Raw genomic sequence first — 26495 nt, 5'->3', positions numbered from 1 at the left:
TGTTATCAGGGTTAGTCTAATATGGGTAGGCTCATAATTATGTTATTTTCATTACACAGTTTCATTCAATCATTTAACAATGCTCTCCATCACTAAATTGCTGTCCTACTAATTGTAATTTACCCCTGTCTTTCCACACATTGAATAATTCCTTCCAATACAATAAAATCATGAAATGTTTTATTATTATTACTTTATTGTTATTATAATTAGTTTGCTAGTATTGTAGTAGTAGTAGTAGTGGTAGTAGTAGTTGTAGTAGTAGGAGTAGATTGAGTAGAAGTAATAGTAGGCCTAGGCTAGTAATAGTAGTAGTCTAGTAGTAGCAGCAGCAGTACTAGTAATAGTATCACTAATAGTAATAGTAGTAGCGGTAATCATGACTATAATAACATTACAATTACAATGTATTTGAAGACATCCTTCTGTACTGGCTACTGGGCAGTTCACGCCCCCTTATCCTTCTTCAAATAAAGTTCAGAAAATATTCAACAGCATTCAGGGATGTACCATCATCACTGAATGTGGGCGTGCACGAACGAACACATAGCTGCTTTCCCGAGAAATAAAAAGACAGTCTGCAACGTCTATACAAACTCAACATTAATTAGACGTCAATTGACATTATTCGCCTTTAATTTAATAACAAAACGAGACCATTCACGACCGCAGGAAGTGTTTTAACCCTATGGGGGCATCCTTGCATTTGAGCTGAAACCCCTCAAGTTAAACCAGTTACAACAAGACTGAATTACACCCAGAACAGTACGGTATTTCCACGTTCCTCATCTCACCAAAAAGAAGAACCAGCAGCAGCCACTTGTCTGAAGTCTGCCGCCGAGAGAACGCCTTTTACATAACATAACGTGCGGATTTGTGTGCCATGTTATATAATTTTATTCTGGGCACCATTTTCGAATTGTTGATAATAATGCTGGCAATTGTGGGCTTTCGATCTGCGAGAGGAATGAGTGGGAGGTTGGAATGATAATACGAAGATGGCGAGCGGGGTTGGAAGTGAGTAACATTGTTGGTTCGCTTGTGGAAAAAAAGAAGAAAGAACGCAATCGTATACACAATTTCTACCCGATAACGTTGTGTTGCTACCAAGTTCCTGCATGACTGTCTGCCACCGATTCATACAGTAAAGTGGATGGAAGAACGGCGTGTCATCAGCAGCACTCATGCTGTGTAGCCTACAGCTGACAGCTCGATACACACACAGCAACGCAATCATGCTGCTAGTGCTTAACTGATACAATGGGAAACCAATGCTTTATCTGCCATTCTGTAGCTATCACTGTACCAACGTTATAGTAGCTATACGAGCTGTGGTCGTCCAGAACACCAACTGTTAGCTGACGTTAAAATATCAGTTGACACAATGTATTCAAACTTTGATAATGAGTAATGACAAAGGCCGGAAACCCTGGAATGGCTATGAATGGAAACATGTGGTGTTGATGATTGATGCTTGTTAGACCAGTTGTGGTTCTCAAACCTTTTCTTGTTAAGGAAGGACCCCCAAATTGACACGCGGACCCCCATTTGAAAAGATATGCCAGGGACCCCCATATGAGAGAAGATTTTTTACAGCTCTATAGCAGTGATTCTGAAACAATTTTAATTTCAAGGACCCCCAATTTGACATGCATTAGGCTACGGACCCCCATTTAATGGTACCGGTAGGCTACATCTATCTCTGAGACCCTAATTTATATTGTAAAATCAATTTTCATTTAACTCTGGGAGTGTACAAATGGAACCAAATGGAACTGTTAGGGGTCCATTTGGTTCACACTCAGAGTTAAATACCCACTACTAGTAAGATGCCTCAGGGCGACAAGCGACCGAGGTCGCGGCATGTCTTGGCCATCTGGCCAGTGATGTATATCAGACCAATTACCCATATATGGTGACCCCTGGTAACCATATATGGAGATCCATGTACTGTATATTGAGATATGCTGTGAGAGCCCAAACATGCTTACTCAGATATTCGTGAAAGTCCTATGACGTCTATAACATCTGACATCATACATACAATCCCTTTTATGCCCATACATGGAGATCCCTGTCTGAAGAACCAGGCAGCTACACAGATATGGGCGAAGCGGATCAGGGCAAGTATAGTGGCATGGTCATGATGGACCTCCAGAAGGCATTTGACACCGTGGATCATGCTATTCTGATTGAGAAACTAAAAGCCATCGGTCTTGACAGCGCAGCAGTGAGCTGGATGCAATCTTACCTGGTGGGGAGGGAACAGGTGGTGGAGATTAACGGTACCCTGTCCCCCCCCCTCCCAGTAAGCTGTGGAGTTCCCCAAGGTAGCATACTGGGACCTCTGTTGTTCCTAATATACGTGAACGACATGGCATCTGCTTGCGACTGCAACCTGTTCCTGTTCGCGGATGACTCGGCTCTCCTAGTCTCGGGCAAGGACCACTTGCAGGTTGAAAAGACACTTAACTCTGAACTGAGTAAGATCTGCACATGGCTTAACGACAACAAATTATCAATTCACCTGGGCAAAACCGAGTCCATCCTCTTTGGATCAAATCATAACCTCAAAAAGGTAGAGAACTTCACAATCAAAGTGGGTGACAAGGTCATAACACGAAAAAACGAAATCTCCTACTTAGGATGTATCCTTGAAGCTAATCTTTCCAGCGAAAAGATGACTTCAAAAGTAATACAAAAAATCAACCAACGAACTCGTTTCCTACAGAGGATCGCCCCAATGGTCAACTTCAACACACTGAAGACCATAGCTGGTGCAATAATCCAGCCCCTCTTTGACTATGGAGTCCACGTATGGTATCGTGACGCCCCACAAGCCCTAAAAACTAAACTCCAAACAGCCCAAAATAAACTAATTAGGGTCCTGCTTAACCTTCCCAATCAGACTCACCTCACCGCTACTCACCAGTTAAGAGTGGGGTGGCTCAGAGTAGATGACAGAGTACAGCAACTTGCAATGGGCCTGGTGTACAAGATACACTACACCACTATGATACCCAAGTACCTGTCAAAATACTTTAAAAACGTTAAGGATGTCCATAATTACAACACCAGAGGCAGTGCCACAGATCACGTTCAACCCAGAGTCAACTCAAAGAAAGGGTCGAACTCGTTCTTCTGCTACACCACAAAAATGTGGAATGCCTTACCGAAGGCCATAAAGGAGTGTGGATCACTAGCATCCTTTAAAATTGCCCTAAAAAACCACTTACAGGCAGCAGCCGTTCACAACTGGTAAAAACCTAGCCCAACCCTACCCTCCCTGCCCCTTCCTTGTATATACTGTACATACTGATTGTTTAGACTTACTGTTACCTGCCCCTTCCCTGTATATATTGTATATACTGTACTTACTGATTGTATAGACCTACTGTTTTCTTTTTTTTCTTTACATATCTACTGCATAGTACTGTGTTCTATTTGTCTGTCATTCAATGTTATATGAGATACTTTAATGGTTTCCTGTTGAAATAAGCTTAGTCTTTTCATGGATCTCCTTTTAGTAGACCTTGTACCAGTGAACTGTACCGTCATGAATCTGTACATTTTCCTATGCAAACTTCTAATAAAGCCTTCAATCAGTCTTGGCCATCTATCTTGGCCATATATGTAATACAGTACCTGGCTTAAAGTCCTGCTCGCAATTTGGTGTTAGGGGAGTTTCTCACCTGAACTGAGTCAGTGGGTCCCTAGACATGAAAAATCACTGAGGTGCTCGTTCGCCATAGTGGCACGAATGGCGCAATGGCCATATCAAATATGGCTGCCATCGGCTATGATGAAAATCCAACTTTTCTGTTTCTGGGTATATATGCACATGTAATACCTCTATTAGGACTAATTGGGGTGTGGGGAATTAATTTCTGACATTGTTTTGACCATTTTGGGTGATTTGGACCTCTAAGAAGGTCATGGTCAAGGTCATTTTGCTATTCCGAAGACAGTGGCCATAACTTGGCCATTGTTAGGAGTAAAAACAGGTGTAATATGTCTAAATCAACTAATTCTGACATGTATAATTCATTTCTGACATTGTTTTGACCATTAAGGATCATCTTGTCTTTGAAATATCAATGTCAATGCCATTTTTCAAAAACGATTTTGTTCATTACTTGCACTTTTATAGTATTTTTTCATAAGTTTGTTTTGTTTATTACAAAATACATACTAGTGAGAAATACATACAAGTAAACATCCCCATTTAACTTTAAAGGGGGGGGGGGTTAAATGGGTGTTTAAATGAGCAAATAAGACCATTTACGAATAAAAGTGACAAATAAAATCACACAACAAAAATCACACAACAAAAGCACACACAAAATTAAATAACAATTTCTCTCAAAGTGCACCAGTATTGTGATTGTGTGCTTCCAAGTTAGTATGTTTTTACAGGATGGATTTGCCATTGTTCCATGGCAAAATGTGATGCACCGAACTCCATCAGCAAGTCAGCTGTCGAGTATCTAAGTGTTCCTTGCATCCATCCATGTTCCATTGGTTCTAGTCTTTCCTCAGGTTCCTTGGCTGTTGCAAGCAGGTAGCAAGACATGCACTAGAAAGGTGCCGTGTTGGTCTCAGCAGTTGTACTTCTCTGCTACCAATGCTGTGTCTTGTTCTGTCAAGGTCTTTGCCTCTCAAAAGTTTGTTAGATATTGTAGCCAAGCCATGTTTAGTCCCCACCTGGCCCATGCACATGCAGTCATCTCCAGTCTCTAAGGCATATGTGCCTTGATAACTGTCGTGGCTAGTGGTGCTCCAAGATGAGAGATTGCTTGACGCTGTTGAAGCATGTGCCGCTGCGCCCCTAGAGCCATACTGCTACCAGATCTACTTCATCCCCAGTGCTTGGAAGTATGCGGTGTAGTATAGCATTAATGCGAAGGAGACTATGACTCTCTGGGGTCCACTCATAATCCTGGGGTCCCATTATTCCGTCCATTAGGTTAGGGTTATGGATAGATTTAGTAATAATGGCCAGTTGACTCCACATGTACCACCAGCTTGGTGTCATCCTCCTCAATCTAGTTCAATCTTTGGGATCTCTTCACCACCAGCCCCTTATCATCAGAGCTAACAGAGTCGACAGACGCACCCATCCCTCAGCAACTTTACAAATTCTGGGTGTCTGAGGAGAACACCAGCTGTGTGTTCGGAATATGGTGTCCAATCAAGCCTGTGGCAATGCTACCCACATTGTTGGGCGACAGTGGCTCAGTAGGTAGAACGGCTGCCTTGGAATCTGAAAGTTCCAGGGTCAATTCCCGGCTCCTCCTGGTTATGTATGGAAGGTTCCTTGAGCAAGACACTGAACCCCTAACTGCTCCTGATGAGCACCTTGCATGGTTTCATGGTGTGAATGTGTGTGTTAATGGGTGAATGTGAAATACATAGTAAAGCGCTTTGGAGAAAAGCAATACTGTAAATGCAGTCCATTTACCATTGTCAGCTCTGTTGTCTCTGGTGATGATGACATAGGCGGCCCATACATTTTGAATAGGATTGAGAAGGCTGACACATGGTGCATGACTGCATGTACTGACTCCATTATAACTAAGCCTATCCCTAATCTTCATTAACCTAATGGTCGGAATAATGGGATGTCGGAACTATGAGCGGACCCCAGAGAGTTGTTGTCTCCTTCGCATAACTGCTATACTACACCCCATATTTCCAAGTTGGGGATGAAGGAGATTTGGCAGCAGTATGGCACTGGTGAGAATCAGCACATGCTTCCACTGCATCAAGCAGTCTCTCATCTTTGAGTACCAATAGCTAAGACAGTGATCAAGGCACATACTGTAGGCCTATGCCTTGGAGACAGGAGATTACTACATGGGCCAGGTGAGGATAAACATGCAGTTATGGCTTCTGACCGAGTACAATATCTAACAAAATGTGTAGAGGCAAAGACCTTGACAGAACAAGACTAAGCATTGGTAGCAGAGAAGTACAACTGCTGTGACCAAGAAGGCACCTTTCTAGTGCATTTCTTGCCACCTGCTTGCAACAGCCAAGGAACCTGAGGAAAGAATAGAACCAATGGAACATGGAACAGGGCATGTCCTGTTGTCCGTGCATTAAAAATGAGGACAAGTGGCTCTTGGTTTCACTTTTTCTGTGGCGCTCCTAGCAGCTTTGTGCTGTATGCAGACTATGGACTGCCCATACTATGGAGTGGAGGGAGCAAGGGGGGTCATTAGCAGTCCTTTTGTTATTAATTCTATTTCAATGTATAACATTTTTACCCGGACAAGTGACTTTTGTGTCCGGACAAGTTAATGGGAAATATACTTGTCCAAAGGACAAGTGCCTCAAAAAGGCAATGTCAAGCTCTGATGGATGGGAGGAGCACTTTGACTTAAGTACACTCCTGCCATCTGAAGCGTGACACTCGACAATATGACTGCCTTGCTGATGGAGTTCTGTGCATCATATTTTGCCATGGAACAATGACAAATCCATCCTGTAAAAACACATCATATCAACTTGCATGCACACAATCACAATATGGTGCACTTTGAGGGAAATTGTTATTTCATTTTGTGTGTGATTTTTGATTTTATTTGTCACTTTTATTCGTAAAGGGTCTTATTTTCTCATTTAAACACCCATTTAAAACCCCACTTTAAAGTTAAAGGGGATTTTTACTTGTTGTATTTATCACTAGTATGTATTTTGTAATAAACAAAACAAACTTATGAAAAAATACTATAAAAGTGCAAGTAATGAACAAAATCGTTTTTGAAAAATGGCATTGACATTGATATTTCAAAGGCAAGATGATCCTTAATGGTCAAAACAATGTCAGAAATGAATTATACATGTCAGAATTAGTTGATTTAGACCTATTACACCTGTTTTTACTCCTAACAATGGCCAAGTTATGGCCACGGTCTTCGGAATAGCAAAATTACCTTGACCATGACCTTTTCGAGGTCCAGATCACCCAACATGGTCAAAACTATGTCAGAAATGAATTCCCCACACCCCAATTAGTCCAAATAGAGGTATTACATGTGCATATATACCCAGAAACAGAAAAGTTGGATTTTCATCATAGCCGATGGCAGCCATATTTGATATGGCCATTGCGCCATTCGTGCCACTATGGCGAACGAGCACCTCAGTGATTTTTCATGTCTAGGGACCCACTGACTCAGTTCAGGTGAGAAACTCCCCTAACACCAAATTGCGAGCAGGACTTTAAGCCAGGTACTGGAGTAATGGATTCTGTTAGTGGTGTACAGTATGTGGCCGATGTGGCCTCCATATATGGGCATTCCGATATGAAGTCCTGTTACATGGGCTTAATATTGATGACATAAGGGCATAAAAGGGATTCTGTTAGTGTGGTTCCCCTGACATCACAGTGATGTCAGAGCATGATGTCAGAGGGGTAAACCCATAGACCGTAAAAAGTGTACACGTCCAGACGGAGTCAGCATGTGCCTTTTCACATACTAAACTAAGGGTCCATTTGGTTCCTAACTATCATTTAGCTGGGGACCCCTGGAACTCCCTCAAGGACCCCTGGCCTTGGGGGTCCCCAGACACCACTTTGAGAACCAATGTGTTAAATGTCAGTTCCCAGTCGTCTCCTGTTGCAGGGATGGAATCAAGCTAACGTTTTTTTGTCCTTCCATCCCCAGAACACAAGTTGCTTGCCATTGGACCAACTGAACCATGGTCAGTGAGGGAGAAACTGTGTCTGGCCACATCTGTCATGAAAAGTGGAGACCAAAACTGGTACTGAATCAGCTGTCAACCGTTGTAGCCTAAAGTTAATCTCTCAAGACAGATGTTCTATTTGCATACTTTTCTATTTGCATAATAAATAAATTCATTATATATCTTTTAGAAAATGATCAAAAACTGTCAAAAATAAAACTAAATTGTGTGTGTGTGTGTGTGTGTGTGTGTGTGTGTGTGTGTGTGTGTGTGTGTGTGTGTAGGGCTGTCACAATTATTACATAATTGTCTAATCGTGATTATTTGACATTATCGCAATTATTTTGTCATAATCGTCATAATCGTGAATGTTGAAAAATGCCCGAAATAGTGGAAATAGCAGATCTACAAGCTCACAACGCGTCGCGATGCGACGCGTTCTGAGCTTGTAGATCGGCTATTTCCACCATCAATGTTATTTTTTAAGTAGTAAGTCGTCAAATATGTCAGTAATGTATTTGTGTGTTTAGGTTATGTATCATATCTGCCATATGCAACTTCAAAGCCTAAAAGCCAAACAGAAATGTAATTATCAACGACAAAAACACAATTAAATCGTTAATCGCCAATTATTTGAATGACAATTAATCGCCATGTAAAATGTCATATCGTGACAGCCCTATGTGTGTGTGTGTGTGTGTGTGTGCGCGCGTGCGTGCGTGCGTGCGTGTGCGTGTGTGATGGGGTGTAAAATCCTCAGTGCTCTGTTAATGTGTTCATAATTAATTCATTTGGTTCTATTTGTTTGCTAGCCATTTTGAACCGCAGTAATCTATGTCTATCCTCTTTCGCTGTGTGAGAGCAAAGATAACATCTGACAGTTTAATGTCATTTTGCTTATCAGCAGGCATATGTTTTATGATGCCTTTAAGTGCCCTTTCCATAATGACCCTAGTACCTGATTTGTTTTGGTCTGCTGGTGAATTCATGATGCCCTGTAGCCAGTGTTGTTTTTGACAGCAAATTTTGATTTAGTTTTAGTCATGATATAGTCTTTTGAATAAAATTTCATTTCGTTTTAGTCATAATTTAGTCACCTGAAAAGGTTTAGTTTTAGTCGAGTTTTAGTCGACTAAATATCATAAGATTTTAGGCGACTAAATCTACAGTTGATTTAGTCAACTAAAATGTATTTTGGCAGGCCTTGATATTGGCATCGTAATTACACTTGGTTGCGTGCTGAGCGCGCGACGCGTTGTGAGCTTGTAGATCGGCTATTTTCAGCACGGAACACCTGAGAGCAACCAAACATAAAATGACTCTCTTCTCCACTAGTCCCTCCCTAACGTTTTAGTCTAGTTTTTATTTTGTTGACGAAATTGTCAATATATTTAGTCTTAGTTTTAGTCATCACAGCTTAGCTTTTATTTCGTTTTTATTTAGTTTTCGTCAGTGAAACAAACGCAGTCGACAAACATTTTTCGTCATAGTTTAAGTCGACGAAAACAACACTGCCTGTAGCCTACTGCACTCTTTAATTAAGCTGACATTTGTTCAACTCAACAGGGTGTCTGTCAGTCGAGCTATCAAACCATTCGCAGAACCTGGCCGACCACCTGATTGGTTTTCTCAAAAGGTATGTTCGATTTTTACATTTCAGGATGTTACATTTCAGGATTCCAATTCAAAAATAACAAAAAAATATTCAGGATTCAAATTTAAAAGAAGCACTGCGACACGTTTTGAGCTTGTAGATCGGCTATTTTTGCTTCTTTTGTATGACATACTAAAATGGCCCCCTGGAGTGAGTGTGGAAAAATATAGGCCCTCTCCATCATCAAAGTTGCATACCCCTGCCCTAGACACACAAACAGTAATAAAATAGGCACCAACGCCTGTTAATTAATAAATCTACAGAAATGCAGAAAGTTGTGAGTCAACGTGGGGCTTGATGGGTTAGAAGACGTCAGGTCTGTTGTTGAATTACAACTTGGGATAAAATATTGAATGTTAAGTTCCTGTTGTTTTCTTCCCTCTGTCCTAGCACTGCGCCTCCCAGTACTCTGAGCTGCTGGAAGTGACTGAAGCACCAAAGTGAGCCCAAAGACGCCAAACTATAAATTAGGCTTTGGCCTTTATATCTTTGTCTAACTAGAGTAACTTAGATGTGTGTGTGTGTGTGTGTGTGTGTGTGTGTGTGTGTGTGTGTGTGTGTGTGTGTGTGTGTGTGTGTGTGTGTGTGTGTGTTTGCTATGCAGATGTGAACACCATTTTACTCCATGGCTGCACTATAACTGCGCTATTGCTGCATGTTTGCTACACCCTCAATTCAAATGACAAATGACATATTTTGCTCATTTCAGAGGGGAGGGCATGGCCAAGAGTTTTCTGTTATAATAGTATACTAATTAGTTTGTTAGTGTATAATACACTACTGTACTGTACTGTACTGTACTCCCGCCCCTTAAAGGAGTAGTTCACCCCCAAAATGAAACATTTCTTTTGATTACTCACGCCATGGAGACTTGAGTTTATTAATATCTAAGACAAACATTTGATTACAATAAATTTACCCCCACTGATTCCGGGTGGGGACCCAAATGCGTGCAAACGGGGGAAAATTTAATAAAATCAAAATTTTGTCTTAGGAATATCGACAAATATAAAAATATATATTATTGTATCCATGGTGTAAGACAAGTAATCAAAAGAAAAAAGTAAGTTTGGGGGTGAACTACTCCTTTAGGGGCAAAAATGTGACAAAGGCCTTGAGCAACAACTGTACGTACTGGTCAATTCTATGTACTAGAAGCTGGGCCGCCCTTCGGGCGGCCCAGCGTCTAGTCGGCGACCTGGCCAACTCGGAACAATGTAAATAGGGAATGAATGCCCCGCCCTTTAATGCAAACCCCATTATACCTGTTTTCATAGGACCCGTTTTGACCATCTGTCTGCCTGTGTCCATTTATGCCCATATATGGAGATATCTGTATCTGTCTGTCTGGCTGTCGGCGTCCATTTTATGTCCATATATGGAGATCACTGCAGTTATAGTTCTGGGTCCATTTTATGCCCATATATGGAGATATCTGTCTATCTGCGTCCATTTTATGCCCATATATGGAGTATCTGTCTGTGCCTCCAACTGTGTTGCAGACACAGTGCCGGTTCCCCCTTTAATGCAAACCTCATTATACCTGTTGTCATAGGACCCGTTTTGAACATCTGTTTGCCTGTGTCCATTTATGCCCATATATGGAGATATCTGTATCTGTCTGTCTGCGTCCATTTTATGCCCATATATGGAGATCTTTGACCATCTGTTTGCCTCTGTCCATTTATGTCCATATATGGAGATATCTGTATCTGTCTGTCTGCAATCCATTTTATGCCCATATATGGGAGCATTAATTTTATGCCCATATATGGAGAACGCGCGTGCCCGTGGGACGAACGGTTCTCGAGATACGCGGATTACATACATACATACACACTCACAGAGATTTTTTGTTGACTCATGTGGCGTACGTGATGTCAGAGCCTTTTATGAAGTGATGTCACAATGAGTCAGAGCTTTCGCCGATTTCCTCCGGAACAGCCTGATGTCAACAATCAACCCCGCATAAGGAGATTCCGAACGTTTCGCGCCGGTTCGGGAAAACCGATCTGTATCTGTCTGTCTGCAATCCATTTTATGCCCATATATGGGAGCATTAATTTTATGCCCATATATGGAGAACGCGCGTGCCCGTGGGACGAACGGTTCTCGAGATACGCGGATTACATACATACATACACACTCACAGAGATTTTTTGTTGACTCATGTGGCGTACGTGATGTCAGAGCCTTTTATGAAGTGATGTCACAATGAGTCAGAGCTTTCGCCGATTTCCTCCGGAACAGCCTGATGTCAACAATCAACCCCGCATAAGGAGATTCCGAACGTTTCGCGCCGGTTCGGGAAAACCGCGCGTCGGGTCGAGACCCGGCACTGCACTCCGTGCCGCGGCGGGGAACGCGCGTGCCGAATCTGAAGCCGGTGGGACGAACGGTTCTCGAGATACGCGGATTACAGACAGACAGACACACACGCAGAGACTTCTCGCATTTATAGATAGATTACACCAGGGTTCCCCAATAGGCGGCCTGTGGGCCATTTGCGGCCCGCGGGGGGCTACTGTCTGGCCCCCACCAACCCCAGTAATAATGGTGGTATAAGAGCAGCAGCAACACTAGTATATCGTCGTTGTCGGGTGGAATCTCCAAATTTGTACGTTCTTTCGCAAATCATACAAGGCCGCCGCACAAAAGTAGTGAAAACAGCAGATCTACAAGCACACAACGCCTCGCACTGCGAGGCGTTGTGTGCTTGTAGATCGGCTGTTTTCACTAGTTTAAATCATTTTTAAAATGATAAATTCAAAACGGTTTTGGACATACAAGATTTTCACCCGACAACAACGAAAACTGTCGCTGGAGTAGCGGGAACGCCACCGTCGCCCCCTGCAATGTTGTGGCCCTCGGCTTGGTACCCTAGACATAATTCGGCCCTTGGGGGAAACTAATTGGGGAACCCTGTATTACACTAATAACCACTGCGTCTGTTGTCGCCAGACGTAAACGCGGGGAGAAAGGCGAAGTGGTGGAGACGGTGGAGGACGTGATCGTACGCCGGCTGACAGCCGAGAGGATCGAGGAGCTGAAGAGGTTGATCAGAGAAACGCAAGAGGCGCACAGGTTCAGAGAATTCCATATCTTCTACCACTTAAAACCCTCTAGATTTGGTAAACTGGCACTCTGGCACGACATCTTCTAAAATGGAGGTCTGCAGCCTAATGTGTATCAATATGGGGATCCTTCTTATGGAAATGTTTGAGAACGACTGCTTTAGGTCATACAGATTGCTCATTTTCAGTTTCTTCTCCTGAGCAGAAAGCTAAACTCACTGACCCTCAAACCAATGGAATTAGTGGAAGTTTAGTTTAGCAACAGTGTTATGATTGGTTTCAGGGACGTCGCGTGCAGAGAATGTTAGAGAGGCAGGGAATGAACTTTCTAAAAGGGCCTTTTGGTGAAAATATCGAAAATAGCAGACCTCCAAGCTTAGCTCACAATGCGTCACGCTATTTTCGGTGCTTGATACCACACTGAACTAAGCATAATCAAGTCCATACTGGAGATGTGGTGTAACGGCATGGATTTCTACACAGAGAGGGCAATTCTTTCAACATAAGATGCTGCATTCAAGTTCAGGAGAGTTTGGACTCTTGAATGCTGCCCTCAGGTATGGCATGGAAAGGGGGCATTTGCATTTCTTTCACCATAGTAAAAACTGCATTCATGGTCTGGAGAGGGCACTTATTACAGACAGATAAAAGGGCAGGGGCTCAAGCCCCCTTTGATGTCTATGTATGCATGTGCCTGATTGCTTTATGTGAGATTTATGTAGACACTAGACAACAAACCTCATCAAATCAAAAGGGATTGACAAGACTAATAATGGATGTTATGTTTACAGAAAGTTGAAGAGAGAGGCTGAATTGATCCAAGCAGGTCATCTAGATTCCACACTACAGGAGTTGCGTGAAGAGATCTTACAGTAAGAGACAACAAGAAGTTCATTATGACATTCGTGTTTGTTTTATTAACATTGATACAACCATCCATTTGCAGATGTTGCTCTGTGCGATGATGTGAATCCTACTTATATATCTGTTAGGAAGAAGAAAGAGGAGGAAGGGGAAGCAGAATTGAAAAGAAAGACCACCGATGCTGCCTATCAAGGTATCCTTATACTTAATAACCTTTGTATTACAAATACAAATATATTGTCTTTAAACTCATTTTCAACTAATCTTTCAACTACCGTATTTTCCGGACTATAAGGCGCACTTAACTCAGTTAGCGCCGGGCGACTTTACGAGCGACTAGTTCACTATGGCGTTTGGTGCCGAGCGACTCGGAGCGACTTTTATATAAAAGCATTGTTTAAGCTTTTAATATGTGTTTATAGACGGAGCGAAATGGTTAGCTTACCTCAGCTAATGTCCACACGTAAACCGTGAAAAAAAAGGATACGATTATGACGTCACCTTTAAACCAGGGCTTCCTGTTGACAACAGGCCTCTGCTAGCGTTAGCCTCAATGCAACCATCCGACCCTCACGTAGCTTCACTAGGTCGGATTTTGATTCTGAAACTTTCTGTGTGGCATCTATATACGTCCCGATGCCCATACCAATGGTGGTTTGAGACGATCAAGCACGAATTGAACAGTATTGAGCTGAAATGGTGACCGGCGGCCCGTCCATGTTAAGTCAATGAGGACCAAGTCAGCGTCTCATCCTGTTATGTGGATTTAAACAGGCTTAACATGGGACCATGTCAGTGTATGGTGTATGGTGGTCTCTAGTGGTCATCTGGTGGTATGGTATGATGAACGTGCATTCGTTAAGGTGGTCTGGTTAAGGTGGTCTGGGGGGATACAAAATAGCTATTTCCTGGCGTTATAAGCGCACATTCATATTCATATTTTGGAAATCTGGCCCTGTATGAGTTAAAAGCCTTTAATTTTCACAAAAAACTACAGTGCGCCTTATAGTCCAGTGCGCCTTATATATGGAAACAGTTCGAAAATAGACCATTCATTGACAGTGCGCCTTATAGTCCGGTGCGCCTTATAGTCCGGAAAATACTGTAATTTATTTTTCTTTTATGTAAAAAAGAAAGAAAACACATTTTTTTCAGTATGCTTCTATGTTCTAAACCAGTGGTTCTCAAACTTGTGGTCGGGACCCCAAGTGGGGTCCCCAAATTATTTTGGGGTTTTAATACCAAACTGGCCAAACTGGCAAATATTAAGTAAGCAAGAGGCGAACATTGTGAAAATAGCCGAACTACATGCTCACAACGCCTCGCACCGCCAGGTGTTGTGAGCATGTAGTTTGTCTATTTTCACAGTATTTATCTGTGGAACAGGGTCACATTAAATGTTTTACCTACAATTCCGAGTGCTTGTCAGGGTGGGGGGTCCCCAGTTCAAATATGTTTAATTTGGGGGTCACGGCGTAAAAAGGTTTGAGAACCCCTGTTCTAAGCAATGAACTAAATTGAAGTTCATTCAGGGTAAAGTTAACAAAGCTGTAAATTGTATGACAACGTCAGTGAGGACAGCTTCGTTGTCGTCCATCCATCCAGCCAGACAGACGTTAAAGAACATGCCAAAGCGACTGCCCAGTGTACATTCACCCTCAGAGTGCCACTCGCCAGGCCTGGACTTGTCACCAGGGGACACACTGCAGGGCCTGGCCGAGGATCCTGTCACCCCGAGGAACGTGAGTCCCCACTGCTTACTAGACAGATAGGCTGAGGGTTTTTGAAAGCTAATCATATTCTCTAGGTCGTCCTCAGACGAGCCCTCCATCGTTGTTTCCAGTCATCCCGGTTCTCCATACATCTGTTCTACTCGTTGGTACTCGTGCGTCTTTTTTTAGTACATCCACACATGTTAGTGTGGGACGTCCTCGTGACCGGTGCCCATGTGTTGGTTCCCACAGCACCAGTTTGCTGGCTGGCAGCTGGACTGGTGTCTTTGGCAGTGTCCTGCAAGAGTCTCATTCTCCTGGCTGCTATTTTATCGCTCACCCTTAATATTCCAGCATACAGATTCTTGTTGGTAACATGTGTACTCTTGCTGATGTTGAGCACTACACGTAACATTCTGGTGTAGCACCCGTCTAGAGACTTCTGCAGAGTTGGCTTCAGGGTCCAGCATTCACTGCCATATAGAAGAACAGACTCTACCTGTCGCATAGAAGAATATTGATTGAAAGGCTAAAGGAAAGATGAGAGCTAAGGAGAGCAGGTTGGGTATGAAAATACAGATTCCCATCTCTACACAGTATATTAATACCACATAGCGTCCCTATTCTGTGCATGTCATAATATTACGACATTAAAAAAAAAGAATAGATGAACATTCGCCCGAAGAGATTTGTTGTAGAGGGGAAAAGAAAAGACCAGGTATAAACCACTAGGGGGGCACCGGTCAACTAAGTAAACAGAGTTTAAGTGGTTCATACTTCCTTGCTGATATCATCTTGTAAAGTGTTATTGTCCTATATTTCATTAAAGGACAACTTTGTTTTTTTACAACAAGGGTTCATATTTTAGATTGTAATTAGAGAAAAGAAAAAGTGAGTGTTAAAATGTTTTCATTTGCTTCGTTCTATTGTTTTATTGCGTTTACCGTGCTAAAATGTGGGGCATGCGTACGCATGGGGGCATGCGTACAAGTGGCTAAATATGTATTTTTAGACACAATAAGCCAGCAGTTTCTTTATTGCTATTTACAGTAACACTTCTAGCCCCCATAAGTTACATCCAACCATGAAAGGTTGCGTTGTATCTTGGGAATGGACTTATTCTGTGTAAAATGACATATTTAGCCACTTGTACGCATGCCCACAACCACTGAAATAAGAATCTCTAAAACAATAGAAAGAAGTAAATGAAATAATTTTAACACTCATCTTTTATATTCTTTAATTACAATCTAAAATATGAACCCTTGTTGTAAAAAACTAAATTTGTCCTTTAAGGTACCTTTGATCAGAGCCAATCCCTGTATGTCCTTCATACTGTAAATACTGTATAGTGCCTCTGAGTCGTGTAATATCAGCTGCTAACAGTATACTACAAAGGGCTCCCTCTTCCTGCACAGGCCTCCGGATCAGCAAGATTCATGGCTTTGGCGGAGCCTTCTGGAAACGGAGAGGTCGACCACGGCTCTCTGCTGGATGACTGCATCCAGAAGAAGCTGATCGTTCAGAAATCCACACCACCACCGTCCTCTCCCCTGCTGTCTGAGCTACTGAAGAAGAGCAGTCTCCTACCGGCAAGTTCCTCTAGACTGGTATGGCTGTGAGGGACCTATTCATATCTAGTGCCTGCCTGGTACTTCTCCCGTTTCATTCTCACTGCTGTTCCTGCTACAGTGTGACACTTGAATCTCTAGGAGGGGTTGGCAAAAGGGCCTTTCTGTGTGGAGTTTGCATGTTCTCCCCGTGTCTCCTAGGGTAGATACCCTCACAAAAACATGCAGTAGTCCTCTATAATTCCTCCCCCCTGGACAGCCAGGGCTCCCCAGGCGTGGCAGAGGGATGGGCAGAACCCAAGATTACAGCTTAGGCAATTGGCACTGGGTGAAAAAACTGGTTAAAAAAATCGTGGGATTAATAATAATAACAATGGTAACATTTTTGTCTACTTGGGCTGTGGACAGTTCAGAAACCTGCCTACCTGGAAATCAAAGCTAATAAATAATTGAATATCTGTGGTTGTACTTCCCAGATTGGGGAAGCTGATGTTGCCCCTGGTCATGTGACTGGAGCACATGACATGCAGCTGGCGCTGTCAAGTCCCTCTGTCTCCCAGGCAACAGGTACACACACGCACGCACACACACACACACACACACACACACACACACACACACACACACACACACACACACACACACACACACACACAGTCACACACACACACACACACACACACACACACAGTCACACACACACACACACACACACACACACACACACACACACACACACACACACACACACACACACACACACACATGCAGAAATGTTTCCATGCACAGAGTATGCATACAGACATACCGGTAAGTTCACAAGGCACTTCAAGGCCATGCCTTGGCCTTACCGTAACCGTGCCAAGCATTATAGTACAGCTGATTGGAATGGTATCAGTTAAGAAATAGCAGATAGCCAGGTTGCGGTCAAGCGTGTTTGACTGGTTTTACAGTTGTTCGTTGTAATGCTTGAGTCATACTGTAGCTCTCTCTCTCTGTGTGTGTGTGTGTGTGTGTGTGTGTGTGTGTGTGTGTGTGTGTGTGTGTGTGTGTGTGTGTGTGTGTGCGTGCGTGCGTGCGTGCGTGCGTGCGTGCGTGCGTGCGTGCGTGCGTGCGTGCGTGCGTGCGTGCGTGCATTCTTGCGTGCGTGCGTGCGTTTGTGCGTGCGTTTGTGTCAGGTGCCCCCACATTGTCTCGACTCCTGGAGGCTGGTCCCCCCCAGTTTTCCGCCCGGCTAGGTTTCTTGGACAGTCCAGACAACAGCTCCAGTGCCCCCCTCTCTGGTGCCACTTCTCAGCCTGTAGACCCCCAAGCTTCACTGAGTTCAGGTCTGTCCCATACCTCTGTTGTTAACCCTCTAGACCAGGGGTCTTCAACGTTTTCAGGCCGGGGACCCCCAAACTGATGGGGAGATGGAGCAGGGACCCCCTACCACCTCGTAGGGTGGGGGGGTCGGGGCTACGACATATTTTTTATTTTAAACATATACAAGTTACAGCGAGCAGGGTGGGCCGTACCACTACCATTTCTAAACATACTACTTACCAGTAAAATGTGAACATTTACATCAACAAATCCCAAGTACTGGTTTTTAGGGGTGCTGAGTGTAATCTGTCAATTGCATAGTAATCATGTATAAAAGCTATTCAAAATAGATAGATTTATTTTTAGCAAATGTGAAAAAAAAAAAAAAAAAAAAAAAACATTTTTTGAAATCTTTTTTTTTTTAAGCAATAATTTTGCGGACCCCCTGCAGTACCTCCGCGGACCCCCTGGGGGTCGTGGACCCCCTGTTGAAGACCCCTGCTCTAGACCATACCTGGGCAACTGGCGGCCCGGGGGCCGGCCCCCACCTTCACTTAATGCGGCCCGCAGGTTAATATCGGAATACTGATATATTATTGATTACAGTTGTTACAATTCCAAACATGCAAACATGACCCGCTTTAATTACTTCAGTCTATATTAGTAGTTGAATGACTATAGTAGTATTAAAATGTTCTTTTTTTATGTCCAATGTATTTGTATTTGTATTTAAATTCATAAAGTTACCATAAGTATAACTAAATGCATTGGAAAATGTTACATTGCAGGATTCCAATAAAATACATAACAAGAGATAATTCAGGATTCCAATAAAGTAGCAAAAATAGCAGATCTATAGCTTGTATCGGCTATGTTTCCTACTCTTACTGGAGATAGGAGGTTTTTGCTCGACAGTAACAATATACCAAGGGATGTGGCCCTCTGGAGTGAGTGTGGAAATATAATGGCCCTCTCTATCATCAAAGTTGCCCACCCCTGCTCTAGACTTAGTAAACTGGAGACTCTTTCTTCTTTTCTGTCTACACCAAAATCTCTTGTAGCTTGTAGAGCTTATAAATCTGATTTTTTTGGTAATTTCCCCCCCTGAATATGGATGCTGGGGTTCATGTTGTTAAGATTATTGTTTTCAGCATTCCTGCATTATTTTCGATAGCGACAGTGAGAAAGGTGGGAGAGAGAAAGGGAGTGACATGCAGGTCAGATTCGAACCCAGGCCAGCTTTCAAAGGAATATAGCCTTATTTATGTGGTAACGCTCTTACCAGGTGACCGTTTATATATATTACCTCTTTATTTTAATATAAATGGGATACAAAAATAAAAAATGATTTTGTGTGTGATGGGGCGTTGTTCAATTAAGAAATATCTCCCTCAAGTGCAATACTTTACAATAGACTTATAAGCAGCTAGGACACATTATACCTGTATCTTCAGAAAATAGGACGAACCCTATACTGCACAGTAAAAAAGTAGATAGCATTCTTAGGTAGGGCTGTCACGGTTATGAAACTTTACATGACGATTAGTTGTCACTCAAAGAATTGCGATTGACGATTTAATTGTGTATTTGTCGTTGACAATTACATTTCTGTTTGGCTTTTAGGCTTTGCAGTTGCACATGACACATAACTTAAATATACAAATAAAGTACTGACATATTTGACAACTTTATACTTAAAAAAGAACATTGATAGTGGAAATAGCCGATCTAAAAGCTCACAACGCGTCGCGATGCGACGCGTTGTGAGCTTGTAGATCTGCTATTTCCACTACTTTTTGAAAGTGTTTGAAACTATATTAACATTTCTCAACATGGAAACGATCATGACGATTATGCAAAATAATTGCGATTACCTCATATAATTGCGATTAGACGATTATGTAATAATTGTGACAGCCCTATTCTTAGGGTTTATATAACGTTTTTTTTTTTTATTGATTTGGTGCTCGGTCTACCCAGGTTATTTTTTCTAGATTGATATCTCTATGCAATTGATGTATTGATGTTGATTGTATTGATGTATTTATTACCTTGCTTGTTGAAAGTCGCTCTAGATGAAGAGTGTCTGCTGAATGCCTAAACTGTAAAATCCTCATCCGTGTTCATTTATCCATACTGGGTCAATTTGGTTGTATTTGTATCCTCTCAGAGTTAGTGTAAGTTAACACTGTGTGTGTGCGTGCCTGCGTGTGTGTGTGTGTGCAGAAGGGGGTGAGATGTCATCGCTGGCCTCTGGGTGTCAGCCTGTGGTTGGTGGGGAGAAGACCTGTGAACTGAGCGAAGATGATGTCTCGGTGTCCTACATGGGAGACGAGCTGGACCTGAAGACCGTGGGGGACATCATCGCCATCATTGAGGACAAGGTACCACACCAGACTATTATAGGCCTGTCACAATAATATAACCTAATCGCCTTATCGCAATTTATTTGAGAGAATCACAATTATTCCTTGCTTAATTCCATATATTTTCAAACATTTTCAAAAAGTGGAAATAGCTCTATTTCCAAGCTCAAAACGTGTCGTGATGTGGCACATTTTGTCGCTCTGCCTGACAGCGTGTTGCTGGTTTGAATCCCGATCTCTCTCCCCATTTCCTGTCAGTCTACTGTCCACTCAATAAAGGCATAAAAGCCCCAAAACAAATCTTCAAAAAAATAAAATTAATAATAATCTCAGAACTAAGTGCAAATACGATATATTTGGCAGACGCTGTGAATAGACAAATGACATTGATGGTGGTTCTGTATGGTCCTTTAATGTAAAGAGTGGCTGTGCTCCACAGGGAGATGAGAACTCCGAGGCTCTGGATGCGGCCGCGGTGGAGGCAGCTCTGTCCCTGTGTGAAGAGAACGGCCATGCCCTGTCCGCCGCCTGGGAAGCGGGGCCCTTCAAGACCCACGAGCCCGGCCCCGCCGCGGGGCACGCCTCCTCCCTCCTCCACAGCGGCCTGGTGGGCAAGACGGAAGCGCTGGAGATCCAGGGCATGTCTCTGGCTCCGCTCTCCCACTCCACATCGGCGAGCGGCAGTCAGGAGGACGACGGCTGTCCCCCGGGGTACCCGCTGGGACTGCACGGCCTTCCTCTCTCCTCCTTGTCGTGCGGCAACTCGGCGGCGCCGGAGCGAAACTACCAGGCCGCGGCCCCTCCACAGGCCGAGGCTGCGGGGAGCGGAAAGGAGGGGTGTCGGAACGGACACGTCTCGCCGGACATTACCGTCAAGTGTGAGAGCGAGCAATGGGTGCGGCAGGAAGTAGAGAAGCCACGTGGAGGAGGTATGTTAAGACCGTTGTCATGTCTTTGTTCATTTGCTTCTGAAAAAACCTGTGTTTGTATTGCATGGAAGCTGTGCATTTTGGCATAACCAATTTCCCTCTTTATTATTCGTCTTTACTGTCTTGGCAGACTCAGTATTAGAAGATAGCCCACTGACAGAAAGACGCCCCAAGGTACACCATCACCCGATGAGGACAGAGCTAACGTGATGCCTGTAATTGTTGTACTCTGTACTTGTAAAAAATGTCATATATGAAGTCATAATCTACAACAGTGGTTCTCAACCTGTTGGATGATTGACTCAATGTGCAACATTGTTTTCTCACTCAACAGTAAACAAACCAACATAAAGTTTAAGCGTATAGAGGGTACATGCACATTTCTAAAGTGACAACTTTTTAATACCATAAATAGCAGATCTACATGCTCACAACACCTCGCAATGCGAGGCGTTGTGAGCATGTAGATCTTCTATTTTCACAAAAGAACCGTGTTATACAAAATGTAATGCCTCAAATCTTAGTGCTCGTCAGGGTGGGGGTCCCCAGTTAAAATATGATTATGTTGGGAGTTGCGGCCCAAAAAGGTTGAGAACCACTGATCTACAACACCATTTTGCACAATATGTTTTTTGGTCCCAGCTTTATCTCTCTCGGCTAAGTGTTCACAGGGTCACCCCGTTTCCTCCATCTCTTTAGTGTTGCCAATTTCAGCCAATCAAAACAAAAAAAAAAGAAAGAAAAATAGGAAAACTTTATCAGCTTCAGTGTTCTAGTTACAATTAGTTTTACTCCGAGCTTTTTTTGTTGACTGTTAAGTAGGGCATTCACGAATTGTGATTTTTAGTATTTGAATTATTCGATCTCAAAGTATTCGAATAGTCGAATATTCGACAGGACTGGCCAAACTGTCAAATATTAAGTAAGCAAGAGGCGAACATTGTGCCGATCTACATGCTCACAACGCCTTGCGTTGCGAGGCGTTGTGAGCATGTAGATCTGCTATTTTCACAATATTTATCTGCGGAACCGAGTCACATTAAATGTAATACCTACAATTCCAAGTGCTTTTCAGGGTGGGGGTCCCCAGTTCAAATATGTTTATTTTGGGGGTCACAGCCTAAAAAGGTTTGAGAACCCCTGGTATAGAGCATTAACAAATTCATCCACCAGGGCCATTGACAACTCATTCTTATGACTTCCTATCTAGCCAAGCTTTATAAACTATATATATTTTTAAAGAGAAAATAGAAAAATAAAAATAAGCGAATATTCGACTTCGGTGAACAACGTCGAATAGTGACTTTGATATTCGAATATTCGAAGATTCGAATATTTGGTGAATGCCCTACTGCTAAGATCCCAATCCGAGCGTGCGTGTTTCCCCTCCGTGTTGTTGCGCAGGAGGTGGCGTCGGGGCCCGGGGAGGCGGAGGAGGGGGGCGGGGAGCGGGAAGGGGAAGGAGAGAGCGTCTCGGGGAGTAAAGCCGAGGCGGAACCGAGGAAGAGGCCGGACCCAGAACCGTGCGGGGGAGAAGCGGAGGAGGAGGCCGACGGGGCGGAGGCCTTCCTGTCGGAGCCGGACGGGGAGGTAGGGCTCTCACGCACGATTGTGATGTTTGACATGACGATTAATTGTCACTCAAATATTTGCGATTGACGATTTAATTGTGTTGTTTGTCGTTTGACAATTACATTTCTGTTTGGCTTGTAGGCTTCGAAGTTGCTACATGGCAGATGTGACGCATAACCTAAATATGCAAAGAATATGACTGACATATTTGACAACTTTGAACATTGATAGTGGAAATAGACAATCTACAAGCTCACAACGTCAATGCGACACGTTGTGAGCTTGTAGATATGCTATTTCCACTATTTTTGAAACTGTTTGAAAATACATGAACATTTTCCAGCATTATGACATTATATTAACGATCATGACAAAACGAATGCGATCATGTCAAATATTAGACGATATTATGTAATAATTGTGGCAGACCTACGGGGAGGTGGAGCCCACGGCCAGCGAGAGCGAGGACAGCTACAGCCTGCACACGGCGTCCTCGTCGCTGCAGCTCCACACCGCCGCAGACTCCATCCCAAGCAGCCCCGCCTCCTCCCAGTTGTGAGTAGCCTACCCAGCAGCAACACACACGGATACTAGATCTAAGTTGACGAGAGTAATACGTAAAGTACTATAGTCATAAAACTTCATTCTATTGCAGTAAGTTATAGCATAAACCCAATTTCCAATTCCCTTCCCTTCCCCAATTGTTTTTCTTTTTTTTTTGTTAAAAAAGAAAATAGAATTTTATCTAAGAAATTCCATCAATAAAATATAATAATAATTAAGAAGTAGTGAAAATAGCAGATATACAAGCTCTCAGCGTGGCACGTTGAGAGCTTGTAGATCAGCTATTGTCACTATCTCGGGTCCATGGGAGAATGTGTAATTTCTCTCTTGTGTCTCTCGTGTAAAATGTTTGGGAAACACTGCTCTAGAGGAAAGGTCATGGGGTCATTCAAATGGTCTCTGGGCAGCTTGAATGCACCAAGCAGGTTTCATGGCAATCCAACCCTTTAGATTAGAGATATGTGTGCAAGGGGACATTTTGGCCTAACAGGAAAGGCTATGGGATCCTCTTCCATCCTTCAGGGAGCATGAAGGTTGAGCTTAAACGTTGCCCTAAAATAGCCCCTACTTCTCCTTTCTCCCTTGTTTATATTGTTATATTACATTATATTGGTGTGATTGTTCATCACTGTTCTCCAGTTCAATGAGCAGTGAGGACCAGGAAGCTCTACAAGCTCAGAAGATCTGGAAAAAGGCCATTATGCTGGTGTGGCGTGCAGCAGCCAATCACAGGTGGGTATCTTATCAAGTGTTGCTCATGCCAGCCCAGACCGCAACAATCGTCGAAACTCCTTGCAACAAAACAGGTTTACGGCCATGTCACACCAATGCAACTCCTTGCAACTGCCAATGGGGATAATGGTTGCGAGTATGTTGAATGCAACGGTTTTGTTGCAAGGAGTTGCGACAACCAAAGTGATTACAATGATTTAAAAAAATCTGTTTTAAATAATGACGGAAATTGCTGATGTGATTAACGTTGAATTCGTTTTTAGATACGCCAATGTGTTCCTGCAACCTGTGACGGACGACATTGCGCCTGGATACCACAGTATTGTGTACAGGTGAGTGCATTTAGAGTTGTTCACGCCTTTACCCCAAACTTGGGACAAATCACGTCTCTCAACGGTTTGAGGGACCGCTTCGTCTATTGTTTCTTCTCCTCGCGTGATGATGACGGCCTCCTCGTTTTCCATCCGACCCACACTGGCCCACACTCCCTACCCCACCACGGCCCACCATCCCCCAGCACGGCACCACCGAGTGCCGCGCTGCGAGCTTATAGATCTGCTATTTTTGAAAAATCGTGAACATTTGTGCAAGTCTTTGAATAGGATCCCCAAAATGATATGTATTTGGCTACGGACTCCCATCTCAAAATATTTAGTCCCATGGACCCCCCAGAAGCAAAATTTGCGTTACAAATGTTCGCTTAAAAAATACATTATATTCAATTCACATTTTCACCACTTTTCAAAAATAGCTAAAGTATAATATAATTAAGACCCCTCCACCTTGGGCCCTAGTAACTCAGTCCCACTTTCCCCCTTCTTGTGACGCCCACCTTCTCCCAGGCCCATGGACCTGTCCACCATCAAGAAGAACATCGAGACAGGCCTGGTGCGGACCACGGCCGAGTTCCAGCGGGACATCATGCTGATGTTCCAGAACGCCGTCATGTACAACTCGTCGGACCACGACGTGTTCCACATGGCCGTGGAGATGCAGCGTGACGTCTTGGAGCAGATCCAGCAGTTCCTGGCCACGCAGCTCATCATGCAGACCTCCGAGTCCTCGGGCATCGGCGCCAAGAGCCTGAGAGGTGGCCGCGAGGGCGCGCGCAAGCAGGACTCCACGGATAAGGTGACAGGACCCTGCAGTTAACGGGGAACCATGCAATGCGGTAGCTGTGCTAAAGGGAACAGATTATGGGCCTATACCTGTAATTCCACAAGGTCTCGATGAGGTCATAATGAATAATCATGACCATGGAAGTGATGCAGCACAATTAGTATTTGATACACAGTAAATCCATAGTGTTAATTTACAAGGTCCATTTGATTTAATTTGCATTCTTGGTTCTGACCTTCATGCTCCCCGGAGGATAAATCCTACTGATTTTGGCTGACCCCATGGCGACCATCACGTTGCATACACAAACTTTAGAAGACAATCGTAGCCACTCAGGAGGGAATATGGGAAATGGGACAGATCCATGTTGATGACATGATGACTTTAGAGATACTGTGTACCGCTTTGCGTGATTTTAAAGTATCTAGAGAGTCTAGTGCCCAACCTTCCCCTTGAGAACACCCATGAGATAAGTGTTAATTTATCTTTGAAGAGGGTATATTTAGTTCAATTTGTACACTGTTCAGAGTTATATTAACACTGAGGATTACTGTATACTGTGTAGTGAGGCTGTATCTGTTGCCCCGTACAGCAAATATTGTATTTCATAGTAAATGCAACATTCAGTCTACACAGATCTTTCATTGCACAGCATTGCTTTACTTCCTCTCAAATCCTTTATCTTCCCCTCTAGTTGTCTTGTCTGATTTATGTATATCGGTCATCTTACAGGACAGTGTATCCATGGCGTCTCCAGCCTTCCTTCTCTCTCTCTTTGTAAGTACCCCTTCTCAAGCCTTTGTCCTACAATCTGTTGTTTACTGCAAACCCCACAACACAAATCAAGTCTCCAACTTGCTTTCTGCCCATGCACATCCCCTGTCTCCCAGGCCCATGGAACAGCACAGCACTCCCTACCTCTATTCCATAATTACCCTCTTCATTTTCTGTCTCATAACTTAAATAGATGTAGTTTTGTAAAATTGTTTTAGTAAATCTGTGTGCTTTGTTAGTCTTTTCAGTCATACAATTACAATTTCAAATGGTATAGCTTTTTGAGAACAAAAAGGAAAAATGTGAGTTACTTCATTGAGAAATGTGATTTTCTTTATACAATAGCAGTATGATAGCTCAAATAATCAAATTGGTATTGATTGAAGTTACATTCACTGTAATAAAAGATCTCTCTCTCTTTCTCTCTCTCTCTCTCTTTCTCTCTCTCTCTCTCTCTCTCGCTCTCTGTCTCTCTGTGTCTTTCTCTTTCTCTCTGTGATGATGCAGGATGGGGGCACTAGAGGTCGCCGTTGTGCCATTGAAGCTGATCTCAAGATGAAGAAGTGA

The 26495-nt window shown here is 43.2% G+C and overlaps 1 protein-coding gene across 1 annotated transcript; it reads left to right on the top strand.

The window, feature by feature from the left end:
* Nucleotides 1-908: 908 nt before the first annotated feature.
* Nucleotides 909-26495, top strand: LOC308304603 (bromodomain-containing protein 8-like; the record flags this gene model as incomplete). Its single annotated transcript, XM_080749230.1, has 19 exons — nt 909-1017; nt 7674-7770; nt 9259-9328; nt 9737-9786; nt 12308-12430; nt 13212-13292; nt 13413-13477; nt 14890-15026; nt 16415-16606; nt 17044-17134; nt 20099-20256; nt 20678-21167; nt 21298-21341; nt 22572-22757; nt 23167-23294; nt 23943-24035; nt 24299-24367; nt 24878-25166; nt 26436-26495. The coding sequence occupies exons 1-19, from the start codon at nt 999-1001 to the stop codon at nt 26493-26495; spliced, it is 2442 nt and encodes an 813-aa protein (XP_080605356.1). The 5' UTR covers nt 909-998.

Source organism: Nannobrachium achirus (assembly GCF_963921795.1).
Source record: "Nannobrachium achirus genome assembly, chromosome: 19".
Classification (NCBI taxonomy): Eukaryota; Metazoa; Chordata; class Actinopteri; order Myctophiformes; family Myctophidae; genus Nannobrachium; species Nannobrachium achirus.
Note: the sequence above shows the minus strand (reverse complement) of the source record. Positions and strands in the feature narration are given on the sequence as shown.